This window comes from Haliotis asinina, chromosome 4 (genome assembly GCF_037392515.1).
Source record: "Haliotis asinina isolate JCU_RB_2024 chromosome 4, JCU_Hal_asi_v2, whole genome shotgun sequence".
Lineage (NCBI taxonomy): Eukaryota > Metazoa > Mollusca > Gastropoda > Lepetellida > Haliotidae > Haliotis > Haliotis asinina.
This window is the reverse complement of record NC_090283.1, coordinates 16,174,723-16,192,425: the sequence shown is the minus strand read 5'-3', so window position 1 is coordinate 16,192,425 and position 17,703 is coordinate 16,174,723. Positions and strand designations below refer to the sequence as shown.

Here is a 17,703-nt window from a genome sequence, read left to right as displayed (position 1 = left end):
GTTCGAATTGTCAAGGCAATTGTACAAAAAATGCTGGTTGGATGCGAGTCTGGACGACATTTTTGCTGAATGTGGCCTTCACGAATCTTGCATGTGAACAGTCATTCGCTCTTCCGTTGTTTTAATTGATCCTGGGTTTTTGCCAATCCCTTGAAACCCGTACACCTTCTCGTTTCATCTGCATGAGATTACTGAGAATTGTACAGTTTTTATTTGGTCACTCATTATTAATGTGTTAAATATGAATATTGCAGAAAGTAACTTCAACGACGGGTAAACAGTATTTTGTCGAGTCACCATGGGCAGCAATGTCGGCTTCAGTGCCAAAACTTAGAAAGTCGTGGTCAGTGCTATCCCAATATAGGACCGCCTCTCCTTTCATTTCAGAAATATACTTCTTATGGGCACTTTCTTTCATAAGTCCCAAAGCATTCTCTCCTCCTTTAGGTCAGGGCTATAGCTTGGCAGATCTAATAACTCATTTGTTGGGTCCGAAACCCGACCTGTGGATGCTTTGAACGATGTTTTGGGTCGTTGTCCTGCTGGAAAGTCAAAACATATTCCACAGACCACGTAAGCAGATGGAAGAGAGCATCTGTGTATCGCTCACTGATCATATTCCGCATGCACAGACGGGCGTTGCCCCTAACACAGATTTCACCCCACACGTTAAATTTCGGACTGTACTTTGGGCGCTGATACAAAGTTTTTTCAGTTTGTTTGGTCCGAAATTCCAGAGGATTAGGAAACAGCCACACAGAACTTTTTATCTGCGAAAATCTCAATGTCCCAGTCAAAATTTCTGTTCCGTAAGCACCTGTTCAACCTTCGCTCCATTTGTTTAAGTTTCATGACCGTTGATGGAATTCCTCGACTTTTCTGCCAACCCATTGCATGCAGCTCAGGTCTATTTGTCTCCATGCAGACAGCCACATGTCCTCCATCAGTCATGCTCAACCTTACGTTTTCTAAACTCCTTCGTTTGTTTTCAGAAACAAGAATACCAAGCCGCCTCCTGTCACCGACAGCCAGTTTCCTGGGCCTCCCTGGTGCTCACTGCTATATCCATTTGCAATGGTTTTCAAAACACCATAAACAATGGACAAACGGATGCCTGTTCTACTTGAAATTTCTCTGATCTGGTGTCCTTGTTATAATACTCTAAAATCAACTTCCTCTTCTCTCAATCATCCATGACCTGTGAAGGTCAGGTGTAGACTAGGCCTCCAGCAACCCATGCTTGCCACAAAAGGCGACTATGCTTGTCTTAAGAGGCGACTAATGGGATTGGGTGATCAGGCTCCCTGACTTGGCTGACACATGTCATCGGTTCCCAATTGTGTACATCAATGCTCATGCTGTTGATCACCAGATTGTCTGGTCCAAAGGCGTAAAACTAAACTCATATCAATCACACTGAGGATCACTGAAAATGTCATCTGCTAGGAAGAAAACAAAGGGGGATAATTCTTCCCAAATGAAAAAGGATTCCTACAATTCTCAGTAATTTCTGGTCATGCTATAGCTCCATTCCTTGCTATAAGGTTTCTATTACGCAGAAAGTTCAAATGATTTAGATACAAACAGGCCAAGGACTATAGGAACCCCCCTGCAATATTCTCCATCTGACTGGAATAGTATCCGAAGTCTGCACTGTCCTTGGGAGTACATCTCAAGATGAGTCGACCAGCAACTCATAAAGACTAGTAAATCAAGTAGTCGCTCTGGGTCGTCAACATGGAGCGGCTGTGGTGATATCAATTAGCCTCTTCCAAAATCATTTTTTGTACAAGAGGTTGGTCCTTGCACTCCCAACATCCCTTTCGTACCAAATTCTGCTCTCTGTAAATTATATCATTGTAAGAGCAGTAAGATAACAGGAGCTTCGTCATAAAACCAGTAAATATTTGGTATTGTGTATTCAAATGTGATAAAGCGGAAGTTTCTGGGATCAGTCAACTCTCCTTTCTTGGGGAGAAGAATTGTGTAACCATTGTCGAACCTTTGCAGAGCCCCTGTATCCCTCCCCTAGACGCGTCTATGTCCTCAGATGCATTGTTCATGTCCTTAGATGCACTGTCCATGTCCTTAGATGCATTGTTCATTTACCTAGACTTGACGATTACGAGGATGGCTACAAAGAGCATGGTGTGAATTACAAAGCCTTGGAGGTTTCAAACAAGAAAGAAGTGAGGTCCTGTATTATACTGATTAGCCTGTATTTGTGATGTCATACGGAAACTATCTGCATTCAGGGGTGAGAATGTCAAAACACATAAAACAATGGGTAAAGGGAAATTCAGGTGGTTTATTTACAAGAATAACGCATTGACCACACTCCCACATCAATAGGTCACAAAAAGTTCATAAGATATTAGCTACGGCATGATACAGGTCAGTTGATTAGGTGTTTCCCCAAAACATCTTTCGATATTCACTGCATAGTTCATACTAACTCATATTAAGTGATATAAATTTGCTAATTGCATGATTATGGGTAATTCAAAAAACCTTGAATGTTCCATAATACTGTAGAATACTTTGCAAGTAGTCTCATTGTATCTAAAACATGGCTTCATTAGATTAAGATTGTTAACTCAATATGATTCTCTGTTGAATTATTAATTACAAAAAAGTGTATTGTGCTAGTGAAGAGCGCTTGTAAGACAATATTTAACACATGTCAAGTGAGTGAGTTGGGTTTTACATAGATTTTAAAGTTATTCCAGCAATATCACGGCAGGGGACACCCAAAATGGGCTTCACACATTGTACCCATGAGGGGAATCAAACCCAGACCTTTGGTATGACAAACAAACACTGTACCCACTGGGCTACCCCTCCTCCCTTAATACATATCAAAAATCAAAAAGTCAATAATCATTTCGGCATGTCATTCTTAAAACGGTTGGTTTTTTAAGTGATTTCATTCAATGAAGTAGTATATGAAATATAAGCAAATATCTTGGGTAAAGTGCTACAGTTGTGTTAAATAACTGGCAAATATGTCAGAGCAACAATCTGAGTAGCATGGGGGTCATTCATATTATAAATGAGAAAGAAACCATCACATTGATGGATTGAGATTGTATTTCCTGCAAGAAACAAAATGTATTTGAATGAAACACAGGCAAAATGTTTACCATAAAAACTTGTTTATACATTTAAATAATCTGTCTCAGTCCTACTGTTGCGATGCCCAATGTGCAAGGATTTATACCCAAGCATAGAGATTACTGAAATACAGTAAAAGGTTTGTTGTGCTGGAAATTGAAATTGTAATGAGGAGCTAAACATACTGTGTTGGAAATTCAGAGGCATATAAATAAATCATATTAGCTCCAAATCTGACTTAGAACCAAACGCTTAGCATGACGTTTTCTATAAAAAATCTAGGGGTATTCACATTTTGTTCTGTGCGTCCTATTTTTCAACACAGTATGTTTCTCTCCATTCTACCACATCCGTGTTATTAAGATTTAATAATAATAATTTAATAATGTGTTGGAAAATCAAAGGTGACTTAAGTTAAACTAACAAAATTCAGTATTTATTGAAGTGAGGGTAAAATATGAAATATATATGGATTCCAACTTTGTCAAGCAATGTTCATCAATCTTTGAAAATGTTTCAGTACAAATATTCAACATACTGCAATTGTGCATCTATAATCACTACATTCAATCACCCCAGTGATCAGACCCTCTATATTGTTTCCAAGGCAATATGATTCACACTGTACAACACAAGTTATTACATTGTAATGAGTAGATTGCTGTCACTCACAGAACTGAATACTGGAATAGTATTATTTTCAGGAATATTTTCAGAAACATGATTAAAGACAAAAATAAAAATAAAAACAATTCTGTGAATTTTGGCAACAGAATTTGAGTAAAATGAACTGGGAATTCTAAGCTGAGGGGTTAAGAAGACAATGGGATTAGGGGAGAAAAATAACAAACCCCACCAACCCAGGTCAATGTAGGCACCATTGGGAGTTAATAAGACACAGAGGCATACAGGAGTTAATAAAGGCAGGGGTTCAAATATTTTTTTAAAAGCCACTTTCCACAGGGCAAGTGACTTCAAGAAAGTTACTTGTGCTGATTAATTTTCCACTTGCCCTGATTTTATGACACTGTTTGATGCTAATGTTTACTGGACTATTTATGAAAGAGTGGTAAATTTCAAAGAACGATAGCTCTAAATTGCTATTATTGCGAAATGTAATAGCTACATTATGAGCAGATGAGATGATGAAATGAACTTCAAGTTTATTTGCAGTGTGAAACCATAAGTGGATATCATATAGTAGCCCACAGACAAGTAAGACACCATTATTTGACTGCCCGAAATGAAAACTGACTTGTCCCTGGCATCGGGCGATGGGATTTTTAACCCCTGATAAAGGTCATGTTAATTATGAAATGTTCAGTAAACAATAAGTATGAGATCTAAGTAAATGCTCCCGAATACAGGTGAACCAGAACAAATCTTTGCAGATTCCAGTGCTAAGTACTTGTATGGGATTGGTTCATGAGAAGTCTGAACAACTCTGTCGAGATGGTAGATTTACATATTTGTATTTTGAGACCAACAAGATTATCAAGCATTCTTTTTGTATAAAAGAGAATAAACATAAAATATGAGACAGACTTAGGGATATTGGAAAAACCTTCTGTTTAAATACAAGTAATTTTTCAAAAAGTCATGTTCCCCAACACAATATGAGATAATACTAGAAATAAGTGTATTTTTGCATACACATGAATATTTCTTTTAATAGGAAAACCTATCTTAACAATATTGAAAATTTAAAGAAATGTCTCCTAAAAACAGTTCGAGGCATATCACAGTGACTTTGGAGTTGCATGTACTTAACAAACAAGGTCCCTGAAGCACATGGCAAAGAGAAAAGGGGAGTCAGTTGACAGTAACAACTGGCAGTGACCCCTTCCCTTGTGCAGACTTGCTCCTGGACAACCTGGTTGCAGACTTTTCCTGCCGTAGTTTCTCAGTGCGTTGTAGTTTGGATGTGAGGTGGATTGGTGGAAGGATCTTGTCAAGTTTGGGTGACTTGGGGAACTTCAGCAAGTTTGAGACTTTGTCAAGAATTGATCTACAATGAAAAGTCCCAAGGTCATCATGAGTGGGGTCAAAAGGTCATCAAGGTCATGAGGTAATCACAAAAGAGGTCAAAGTCAGATCTGAGGCAGTCAAAGGCCATGAGTGAGGTCAAAAAGTTTACTAAAAGTACTAAGTGAGCATTGAGTCCTGAGTCAAAGAGAGTGAAGTGTGACAGGAAAGATGAAAGACCATTTTTAATGTGAATGCTTAAATGGTATGGGTTTGCAACGTACTCAACATAAGCCTTTCGCTCATCCAAGAACAGTGCTGCCTCATCAATCTCCTTGGGTGGGATGTTTTCTGGAGCTACCAGCTACAACAATAAAACATGATGACAGAAACTCCAGAGGGTACAAAAACGAAACGTCCATAATATACCATTCACAAAAGGTAGGGGATATTGGATTTACCAGAATGATAAAATACGAAGGATGAAGCCAAGGAAGAAACAGGTAATGAAAAGAAATTAAGGGAAAAATGGACAATTTATTCCATTCCTTTGGAAATGTTTCATCTGTATGAATACACAATACTTTTTCTCAATGCATTGGCATTGGCTAGTGGTATGCTTCCAAAATTGGAATACCTCCTATTTTTTTTAATAGTATAACAATCATACACACCCACTCAACAACTGCCTTACACATCGTCATTAAAGTCTATTTTGATGGAGCTCAGCTAACACAGGCTCTAAGTTATTCCCTTGCTATTGAGGCAAGGTGTTATTATTACTACAGGCTACTGCAGATCATACTCTAAATAGTGCTGGTATTGGCATATAACCTGTAATACAATACATCACAATGCTAACATTTTATTCACAATACTTTAACAAAGTATTGTCCACTTTTTCTGTGTTAGGATACGAATCCTGATACAAGGATATCACTACGATATGTATCACAATATGAGAATCTTCAATTCTAACACCAACTACAAAACGCATTAAGGTCAAAAACCAAACCAGTTTTAAAGTATTTTGTCAAATTCCGCCAGTGATGTTAAATGTTCATTCGAAAATGAGATAATTACGTTTATACACTGATTTTGTAAATGCTGATAAGATGCGAACACTATGTCTGATACAGGTCTTGAGGCAAGAATTTCTGAGGAAACGTTTACTTATGAACGGAAATAAGTAAGCATACACTTTAATCATCTAACTGAAGTAGTCTCTCTTTTTTTGACTGATATTGTGATCTGGCAATATGCTAAGTTAGACATAAATGCATTGTGGCCCATTCGTATGGAGATATACAACAATGTTAAACTTTGCATCAATTCACTGCATCAACAACCAATGCATTGATGCGTATCGATGAATCCTCACACCACAACCAATAACTATGCATTGCTGTGGAGGACTTTCCATCACTCCTACCTTGAGACGTGAGCCCACATTGAATCGGCAACTCCTCTTCTTGGCTGTTAGGGTGAGTGCGATGCTGTCCTGGTTCATCACACGCACACCAATGTAGCGGTTCAGGCCGAAGCAGATTGGCTGGAAGGGTGGAGCATGTACGTGAGTCTCTTGATCCTTCCACGTCCACTTCCTTCTCCGGCCCCCATGAACGTCCAGCTCGATGCCACCCAGCTGGTCAAAGTACAACCTTCGAACAGTTTAGTTTGGTGATTAGGTATATTGATATTTGATGGAGAATAAAATGATTAGATCCATTTTACCTACCACCCACTGGATCATGTCATCAGGCCTGGTGACTTGTATGGTTGCATGTTTGTTGTTTGATGTGCACTCAGCAATATTCCAGCTACATGGTCAGAAAATAATCAAGTCAGAACCTGACAATCCAATGATCAACATCATGAGCACTGATGAAAAAATTTCGGACATGATGACTCATGTTAACCTGCCAATCCTGACCACCCAATCCATTTAGTGACCTCTTACGAGAAGCATGGATTCCTGAAGGCCAATTCCACCCTGGATCTTCACAGGCATGTTGTGCCAAGACATTGTGGCATGGAACACTTAACTCAAGAAAGGATTTGTCATTGGAGACTTAACACTGTACAAATCCCTATGATATAGCCTAAACAGTCCTAATATCAAAACTTTGACCCTTCTTTCACTTACCTCACTATTCCGTTGTTATGGTAACATGACCCATATCCACTGGGTTCAAACACAGCTTTGACTGTGCGGCTGGGATTTTCGTCATGCACTACGTAGATGTACTGACCAAGGCTAACATAGCTGATGAGGATGGCGATCTGACCATTAGGGTAGCTGACCATTGGTCAAGGAGATAATCAAGTCACAAAGACTCCATACAGGGATAAAAGGTTGAGAATTTAAACAGTATTTCAGACACTTTGGAACTTTGCAGCGATGAGTTCCATATTTAAAACAGAAACATTCTTGTAAATGATTCTCAAAACATATGTCTCTTCTTCATACAATCTGTGTTTAGTTTGATTTTAAGTATTGTACAATCTTGAAATTCAAATATGAAGAACATAACTGGAAAGTGAGTGAGAGAGTGAATGAGTTATTAACAATATTCTGGGGGACAGCAGGAATGGGCGACACACATTTTACCCATGTGGGGAATCAAACCTGGGTCTTTGGTTTGATGAGTTTGATGTAATGAAAGACCATGAGGCCACAAAAATATAAATACATCCCTAAAAGTTAAACCCCACCTCACCCTACCCCACCCCACCCCACCCTCAATGCTGTGAATACATAATATAGAATAATTCAGAGTAATATATGCATGATAATAAATCATGACCCATATCGACATAGGCATATTTAAAGTTAGGTCCCTCGTATGTCTATCACATTGATGAACCCAACACGTCCTGATGTGGTGTTGCCAACCAGAAAACAGACATGGTGTATCTTGGAATCAGAGTCATGTCTCTAATGATGCATTGGTTTGTTTGCTGTTTGTTTACGACCATACTCAAGTACTGAGGACTGTTAAATTCCATAATTGAAATCATGAGCATATATATATATATATGTAATTGGGATATGATGACATGCTTCAAGATGTCATCGAGCTTGACCTTGATCATAGTTTTCATCTTTGGCCTTAGGACAAAACTAAGCTGCTGAAGACCAATTTTAATTCAGATCTTCACAGTTGACAAAAATTGGTTAATGAAGACCAATTCTAACCCTCTTCTACACAGGAGACAAGCATAGATTGCTCAAGACAAACGCTAACCTAAGTCTTCAAGGGGGACAAAAATGAGTTAATGAAGACCAATATTTACCCAGACCTTCATGCGTTGATAGCAAATGATTATCCTGGTACAATTGTTATGAGAGTGTATTTTCTGTAAATTGTAATAGTGATTAAGTGATTATTATTATTGGGTCACAATGTTTAGAGATTTGAGTGATAGCTCTTATGGGTCACATTTCGTATAATAAATGTTCAGTGCTATTAGAATTTTAGCAGCAGGCCTCTACAGTTGCCTCCCTTGATTAATTGTGTTTACTCATGGGGGTCTGTGAGAAAGTTGGTGGCGATGTGGTCACAAAGTGCTCGAATATTCAAGAATCAGTGACTGCTTATATATAAGGCTGGCTACTGTGTTAACGACACACACAGACTTACACACATGGATTTACTGTAGTTGTCATCATTCGGCTTATCTACGTATGACTGCCTCTTCGTCTGATTGCCAACATCAACCTACATTCAACACTGACCTCTCGCCATGTAACATTAGGTACAACTGTTTCTCTCTCTCAAAAAAAGATGTTGGTGAGTTGATATTATATTTGTGACCCATTACATCAGATTTGACTCAGCTGCATTGTATTGGAAACCTCTATATTGAATCTTTGTATCTTGCTATTTGACTGCTCAATACATAATATTGAATATTTTAGACTTGTCAATGTCATATTTTGCTGGTTCTAAGGGGATTTCTTACACCTTTTGTCACAGCAAATTATTCACCGTAGCAATATATACCTACAACAAACAATACCTAACAGGTCTGATGTGTTATGTGATGTAGTTACACTGTAGTACTACAGAAGGATACAATATGTTGCCTGATCCATCTGGGAATACGGTCAGGAATTTCTTCCCATCCTCATAAAACTTCTGTATCAATGGTCGCTCATGGAACTGAAACACATTTAAATTTTAAATGTAATTATTATAGAGATATCTACTATTGTCTTGTGTGTGTCTCATAGTTCAATAAAAACAGAATGCCGTTTTCTACAACGTTTCAATTTTATAACTAAATAAATTAAATTTTAAATCAATTGAATTATCTAACAGAGTCAAATTTTGAATTAATTACATTTTTTAGTTAAATAAAAACAGAATGTCGTTTTCTCCAACAGAATGCCGTTTTCTCCAACATGTTTCAATCTGATATTTATGATTGAAATTTCCCCGTGATCCTCTCCGTACTTATCAAGGCCGGGTTTAACTAGGTCAGTACACCACCTACCCTCCCTGTTCCCATCATAGCTGGGTTTAAAGGTTCAGGTATGAAGATATCAATATCTTCCTCCTCATTGTTAAGAGGGCTTGGCGGCCGCAACGTCCAACCTTCCTCTAGACATCGCTGCGACGACAACTGGTAGTTGATCGTCTTCATTTGGCGAGCAACTGCATCAAACATGAAATAAACAATCAAGCAATCATCTTAAACAAAACTAATCCCCAAACCAAAACATCTTAAAACTTTCTGGAAAGGTATCAAAGAAAAATATTTACAAACATTGTGACTAATCTTAGACTAAAGAATATGTCATATAAACAAGAAAGCATCCTTCTAATTTTTTTCTTTTTTTAAACATAAATATACTGAAAAGCAAAAGCAACACAAGTTAAGAAACATTAAACAAAAAATAAATAAAAGTAAGCGTTCATGTTTATGTCTTTAAATTAAAAACTCGACAAAAAGACAGTGTTGTGTTTCTTTTGCTGTTCATTATATGTATGCAATAATTAGCTGCATGAATATACTAGAAAGAAATATGTTACGACTGTTTAATGTTCCTGAACATGTGGACATGAGGAGCTCATAATATTTTTCTAACCTCAGCAATCTTTGTCCTTAGGCCTAAGCAATATGGCACGAGTATGGTCAAGCATGCATTTTTTACCCCCTAAAAACCAACATACTATTAGTGAGACAACTTTCAATGACACACAACAAACATGTTAGTGATGGCTAGTCTTCCAACACTCATCCAAGCTTTACACTATCCAACTACACAAACATTACAAATATTTTTCCTGATTTTTGTCCGTACAACTATCTCTCAATACGAGATCATGGCTGAAAGTATTAATGTGGACTCATTTAAATATTTTGGTTGCAGGTTCTCCATGAGAGAGTGAGTGAATGCGTGCTTTCAGTCTCATGCCGCACTCAGCAATATTCCAGTCATATGGCGGCTGTTTCTAAATAATCAAGTGTAGACCATACAATCCAGTGACAACAACATGAGCATCCACCTGCACAACTGGGAACCGATGACATGTGTCAACCAAATCAGCGAGTCTGATCACCTGATCCCGTTAGTCGCCTCTTACGACTAGCATAGTCGCCTTTTATGGCAAGCATGGGTTCCTGAAGGCCTATTCTACCCCAGGACATTCACAGATTTCTTCATGAGAGACTTTATGTTCCCAAAAATTGAGAATATAGTGGGAATCTATGCAGGGATGGGTGGCTTTGAGGATACAGAGGATCATGTGACATGTCGTGTGACCACGACACATGCACTTTGACTGGACTTGTAAATGTGGGTGAAAATTCAGCATGGAACTAAAAAAAGCGTTAGTGTAGAAGACATTCACAGGTATGTTCTTCTGACTACATGATGTCTGGTAGTAACCTGGGGCAGGACATGGCAAGGATTTGGCACAATGGGACAGGAAGTGACATCATCACAGGATACTGTCAGCATGACTTGGATTTCATTCATGATCAGGCTGCTAACGTGATGAACATTTTTATCAGGCCATGATCATGCATGATTTAAAAGTGTATGGTAACTTTAAAAAGTCGTGTTTCACAAGCTGGGTCTGTGACTGTACAGATTTACCGACATGACTGGATTTTCACTTGGCACGGGCAAGCGGGCCTGTATCTATTTTGCAATTTGCACACTGACATTAACAAGAGTACAATGAAAGAAATTCTGAACTATTTTTAAAGACAGAAGAGCTGGAGGAGGTGATGTCACTTCCTGTAAGAGGCTGTGGTAGAGAATGGGTTCAGTTTATTGAGTAGAGACAAAACACCCTGGACTGATGAGGATGGGAATATCTCGAGAAGCATGGATCCAGTGAGATCTCGTCAGAATCCTGGTTTCCTGGTAAGAGCTGATGCACATGGGTACATAACCCAGATCTGGGTTTCAGTCACAGAGATGCAATATATATTTATTAGTAAAACCAATGATATGATGCACGTCACATGGCAGACTTACGTTCATGTACAGTAAATCGCATAGCAAAACACTCAGTAATAAATAAATAAATAAATAAATAAATAAATAAATAAATAAATAAATAAATAAATAAATAAATAAATAAATAAATCATGGATGGATGGATGAAAAAACAAATTCCAAATTATCAACATTAACATCAATAATAGTGAACTTACACAAAAACTTACTTTTTAAAATACATTATAAATATACGATTATTTTCACTGTGACATGGCAAAACTAATGACTACATCCCCTTGAGGAAGATTCCCTCTTGTTAATACAATCTGCTGGGTTTAATGATATACAAGCAACACGGGTACACTGTATATGAAAGGGTTGATATATATGTCCCGGACACCTGCCAACCTTCATTGGGGAGAACCCCAGTCGATCTGTTCGAGGTCGCTGTCAAAAACACAATAAATAGCTAGCTATAAAAATTTCATCCAGTCGTATTTAATGTATTAACTTGCACAACTTATCATATTATTGGGAAAGTGATATGCAATTTGGTGTATGAAGATTATACTAGCAGTTTAAAGGACTGTTATCTGAGAAATATTCAAATTCTGTCAACCATCTATTAGGAAGACATTTACATCTCAATGTCCACAAAAAAATGGAACAGGTTAACACAATTTGCTTGCACAGTGAAGGCTTGCATAAACCAAATCAAACATCAACATGAAATATGGTTCAACAGAAATATTCTAAAATCAACATCCAAAACACAAACATCTCAACAAAACAAACAAATTGATGGAATATGAAATAATGACAGATGAGTATCCAAGATGCTGCAGACTGCCCTGTTTGTGTTGCAGCACCCCCTATGTAGGGGAGATAACTCATGTCTATCTGATTCACTTTGCTTGTGGAATGAATCAAATCTGCAGTAATTTTGGCAGTGTTGATGTTTGAAAGTCTCCACTCTCAGAGTGACTGTTACTTATTAATCCACACAACTGCACAATGTGAGAAGAAACACTGTTAGTCTGAAAATCGTATTCTTAGATACTGTGTGATTATAATGCTGGCCCATTGCTAAATTTCTTCAAATTTCAAAAGGCTTATCTGATTTTCCAAAAACATCTAACCCCACACAACCTAAAAACAAAACGACACTTTTCACAAGAATGAATTAACCCACTATGTTTTAAATAATAAAAAAAAACGACGAAGATCTGGGTTGTCAGCAACTCATGTCGTCATTTCCCAATTTCATATATCAATGTCCATTCTGTGGAACATTGGATGGTTGAGATTTGATTGTTTACTGACAGCCACCAGCAAGCTGGAGTATTGCTGCGGGCACAACAAACAAACAACAACAAAACAGTTAAAAACATTCCCCAATGTCTTCAAGTAATACAAAACTGAACAAAAATACAAAAACAAAATCTTTAAATAATTAAAACACCCCAGAAATGTCTTCAAATAAGCAAAACACCTCGAGTGTAGCATAAAACAAATAAATAAAAATACAATGAAAAACATCCTCAAACATCTTCAAATAAACTAAATAACTCTTAACATCATCAACTGAAAACCCCCAAACTCTCTTCTTCAAACAATAAAACCCCTAATGTCTTCAAATGAAGGAAACAACCCCAAAAGTCTTCAAATAAACAAAATAAACAAAGTCTTCAAATAAACAAAACAATCCAAAATTTCTTTAAATAAAAAAACAAAACAAAAACAAACACCCCTTACATCTTCAACTGAAGAAAAGCAACCAAGCATCTCCAAATAAACAAAAGAACCCCTAATGTCATCAAATAAACAAACTAACCCCAACACTGGTCAAATGACCAAAATGTCCCCAGCAATGGTCAAGTGAACGAATGCATGCAGACAACCACACTCTGACCTACCACCGTCCTTATAGGAGATTCCTTGGGCAGGTATAATGTTGGCTTTGATAGCCGCGACCTGTGTGGCCCGCGCAGAGGGCATGACGCCCCCAACCTGCCCCCCAGCGCCCCCTGATGCTGGAGTGAAGGAAACAGGGATAGAGAGAAAGGAAAGGAAACAAAGAAGAAAGAATAATTTCATCCATGAAAGTATTAGACAGAGAATCAATGAATTGCTTAAAATACTGTTGCTTCTCAGGGCCTAAATTTCCGAAGCTGTCTTAGCACTAAGATAGTAAGTACCTTACATTAACATTGACTTACAGCTGTCTTAGCACTAACAGAGTTTTGTAAATCTAGGCCCAGGACTTCAAAGAAAGACAAAACATTTACAAAGTTTCTTTGTTCACCTCACTAGCTCTGATGACATAGCATTGTTATCACTGGGCACAATGCAGTTATGCCAACAATGCACATTAAAAATACAGTATCACTTGGCTTTTATTCTATTTCGTGTATTACCACTGGTGTCTCATAACACCTGGTGTCTTCTGTGGGCCAAAGACTCGTGTTATTGTGAGGGATGACTGCATGCAAGTTAACTGCCTCTGGAGGTTATGGATATAGATTTGATCAATTGTGGCGATTCAATCTACTTAGGCATCAGGGCCATTGTTTGGGTGGGTTGTTAGTCTGTTTATTGACCACTACAAAGTAACCCACCAAAATTGGTCTATTTGAATGAGTCTGCCTGAGTCTCACTTCACGATTTTTCAATTTCACAGAAAGTGCTGGCTCGTTCACATGCCAAAAGTTAGACAGACTCCACCTTTACGGCAATATGGACTAGTACGTAATTCTCGATTATACGCGTATACGCGTAATTCTCGATTAGTACCTCGAGCATAGAAAGTCCATGTTGAGCTTGAGGCGGCATGGAACATGACCTACAGTACATGGGCAAAAGTAAGAGTTCTAAAACGTTTTACTCTAGAGATGAAAAATTCAGTAGTCACTCACAGCTAGGTCAGTGCTTGATGCCCCTGAAGAGGAACTGGTCTGTCTATCTACCAGCACTATACTAAAGGGAGGTATTACAGCTGTAGAATGCTGTACATTACACTCAATAGCCACTTACAGCTATATCAGAGCTTGATTCCTCTGAAGACGAACTAGACTGTATCTTAACCTAGCAGTACAGTATAACAGGGAGGACAACACTGTACATTACACTCAATAGACACTTACAGGTGTATCAGAGCTTGGTTCCTTTGAAGACGAACAAGATTGTATCTACCTAGCAGTACAGTACAACAGGGAGGACTCAGTTGTACAACACTGTACATTACACTCTATAGACACTTACAGGTGTATCAGAACTTGGTTCCTCTGAAGACGAACAAGATTGTATCTACCTAGCAGTACAGTACAACAGGGAGGACTCAGTTGTACAACACTGTACATTACACTCTATAGACACTTACAGGTGTATCAGAACTTGGTTCCTCTGAAGACGAACAAGATTGTATCTACCTAGCAGTACAGTACAACAGGTGAGGTAAGAGCTGTACAACACTGTACATTTATAGACACTTACAGCTGTAGAAGTTCTGTTGCAAGCCACTAGCCTCCTGCTGTCTTCGCTGCAGTTCTCTCTCACGCATTCTGAAATATATCACAAATAGTTTCATCCTCAAACTCTGGCAATATGTCAAATCTTGTATGATCTTCCAAAACAACTGTCAGCTAAAATATAAAATGAAGCAAACTGTGCAGGCAATAGCTACTGAGGCTTTAGCGCAACCGCCATGTATCTCCGCTTATTTGGCTAAAGTGCTGTTGAGAAAAATACTGAGATAATGAAGGCCAGACTTCTTTTAAAAATCCAACAAATCACATGATTAAACAAAACTTTGAAATATGAGAAAAAAACCAAAGAAAAGCCATGGGGTTTTCATTCAACCTGAAAAACCTAAGATGACAATAATAATAATCACATTGCATTAAATATATCATTCCAAATACTGTAACTTAAAACTTCTTGGAACATTATTTGAAAATTTACAAAAGACGATATGCAACAGACATACTAGTACTTCTTCAGTTTAACATAAGGGAGGTAACTTTTTCACTTCTTACTCAACATAATAAGGTAATACAAAATAATTTGTCTTTTAATAATATAACATATTGATCAGAGGAAAAAAAAGAAGTCTGGCCTAACTATACTAAGGTGCCCCAACTGTAACCATGGTAACCATGGATAAAAATAATATAAATTTAACGAATGTGATTTAGAACTGGTGACTACATAAGATCAACATAAAACCTTAGTATTTACAATATATCTTCACCTCAAAATATCCACGAGCAAACACTGGATGTTACTCAGTAACTCACAAATTACTTTTCCAAATGTTAAGAGGGAGTTTTTTCAAAACTTTCAAGTTTAAAAATAGCCTATGTCTTATTGTGAGTTAATGATCACTGAAAAATATATCATACATAATTATCTTACCTCACATTTTCTGTTTGGCTAAGTGCTCCTCTACTATTTTCAGTGTACCCTACTTACAAGCAGGGTGCACTGCTATACACCCCGCTGCCAATGGCAACTACTTCTCTACTTTGTGGTAGTACCTCTTTATCTCAAATAACATTGAATCACACATGATGCACAAAAAGAACCAATGTATTTTGAATGAATATTGATGAAAGGGAGGTAACTCAAAATCTGTTTTTCTTGTATCATCTGCAAAATCTAGCGATGACTATGAAAAAGTTTGCTGCACATTCCATTAAAAAATTTTGACAAAAAATTCCAAAGTAGTCTCTGTGAATATTAAGAAGGGGAATGCAAGAAGCAAGATTTGAATCATTTGAATCACACAGCTTAGCTGAAGTATACAATCCGATACCCAAGTTTAAAACAGTTCAAAATTAACATTGAAGTGTCTGGTAAGATAAATATGTTGTTCAGTGGTCCTTTGGAGCCGATGGGTTGATGTACCCTTGATGTCTGTTCATGTTCCCCTCGCCCTTCAGGGTCAGGGAACATAAACAAACATTGAGGGTACATCAACCAATGCCCCACTCATGACCAGGGAACAACTTTTAAGATCTACAAATTTCAAAGACTACATACACATTTGCTGAAAATAAAGCTACAGATGTCAGAGATTTTGCTGAGTGTGAAACAAAGCAGTCCTGCATCTTGACAAATATATGTGAACTCTTGGCCCAGAGGCCAAATCTACATTACATGACATTTGAAATCATCTCTATGACCAAATAAAATGATGCGACTGTCTTCATATTGATGCTATAATGGCTGCATGTGTGTGTTGAAATCTGTATTAGGTAATCCAGTCATCGATATCATGAATATTCCACACTACAGTTGTACGATGACACAATCAGCTGAACCTAATCCTCTGATAGCCATTGTCAGCCATCACTACAAGCATATATTTTCCAGTAATAATACTAATCTAGAATACCATGAGTGCATGATGCTTTATGCCATAGAAAACCACGAACAGACAGTAAGAAAGTAACACTGGACTAGATCATCTATGCAGTGATAAAACAAAATAAGAATAATAAAAAATATGTCCTATAACCATAGATTACCTCCCGTGAGCTACAGTATATTTCTTTTTGCTGGAAAAATAAGTGACAGAGCTTTAATCTTTAATAACAATTGCAGAGCGCTATATAAATTGCGGTGAATAAGTTATCAAGGTTAATTCTTCATGTGTCATTAATTAAAAATGTCATGACATTTTGATACAAACATGTAGTGCATATGACCTGAAATTTGGTTCATTCATGTGGGAGAAAAACTCTTGGAAAGAAATATTTGCTTCCATATTAAATCAAAAACAGCTTTTTAACTCATTTACATAAAAAGCTCATCTTTGCACATTCTTTTTTAACATTCTGAGTTTAAGTTTGATATTTATTGTGCAGTCATAAAATTTAAATATGAAAAACATTAAAAGAAAGTGTGAGTTTTACACCGCTTTTAGAAATATTCCAGCAACATCACTGTAAGGGGCATGAGAAATGGGATTCACACAATGTGTCCATTAAGGAATGGAGTGAGTGAGTGAGAATGGGTTTATGTTACTTTTAGCGATATTCCACCAATATCACAGGTGACATCAAAAAAGGACTTAACACACTGCACCCATGTGGGACGTGGAACCTGGGCCTCTGACATGAAGAGCAAACACTTCAACACTAGGCACCCCAGTGGCGCTTACT

At 37.6% G+C, this 17,703-nt stretch overlaps 1 protein-coding gene across 4 annotated transcripts in view; it reads right to left on the bottom strand.

The window, feature by feature from the left end:
- Positions 1-2,288: 2,288 nt before the first annotated feature.
- Positions 2,289-17,703, bottom strand: part of LOC137281328 (glutamate-rich protein 6-like) — a 30,367-nt gene continuing 14,952 nt past the window's right edge. Inside the window, exons 9-17 of one of the 4 annotated variants that reach the window (XM_067812501.1) lie at positions 15,032-15,099; positions 13,456-13,572; positions 11,948-11,986; positions 9,580-9,740; positions 9,160-9,245; positions 7,226-7,378; positions 6,512-6,740; positions 5,364-5,443; positions 2,289-5,122 (exon numbers count right to left, since the gene is read on the bottom strand). In XM_067812501.1, coding sequence (XP_067668602.1) covers positions 4,927-5,122; positions 5,364-5,443; positions 6,512-6,740; positions 7,226-7,378; positions 9,160-9,245; positions 9,580-9,740; positions 11,948-11,986; positions 13,456-13,572; positions 15,032-15,099 — 1,129 coding nt within the window. In that variant the 3' untranslated portion in view covers positions 2,289-4,926. The remainder of the gene's footprint in view (positions 5,123-5,363; positions 5,444-6,511; positions 6,741-7,225; positions 7,379-9,159; positions 9,246-9,579; positions 9,741-11,947; positions 11,987-13,455; positions 13,573-15,031; positions 15,100-17,703) is intronic. The other 3 variants (XM_067812502.1, XM_067812503.1, XM_067812504.1) reach the window with 3 other exon arrangements.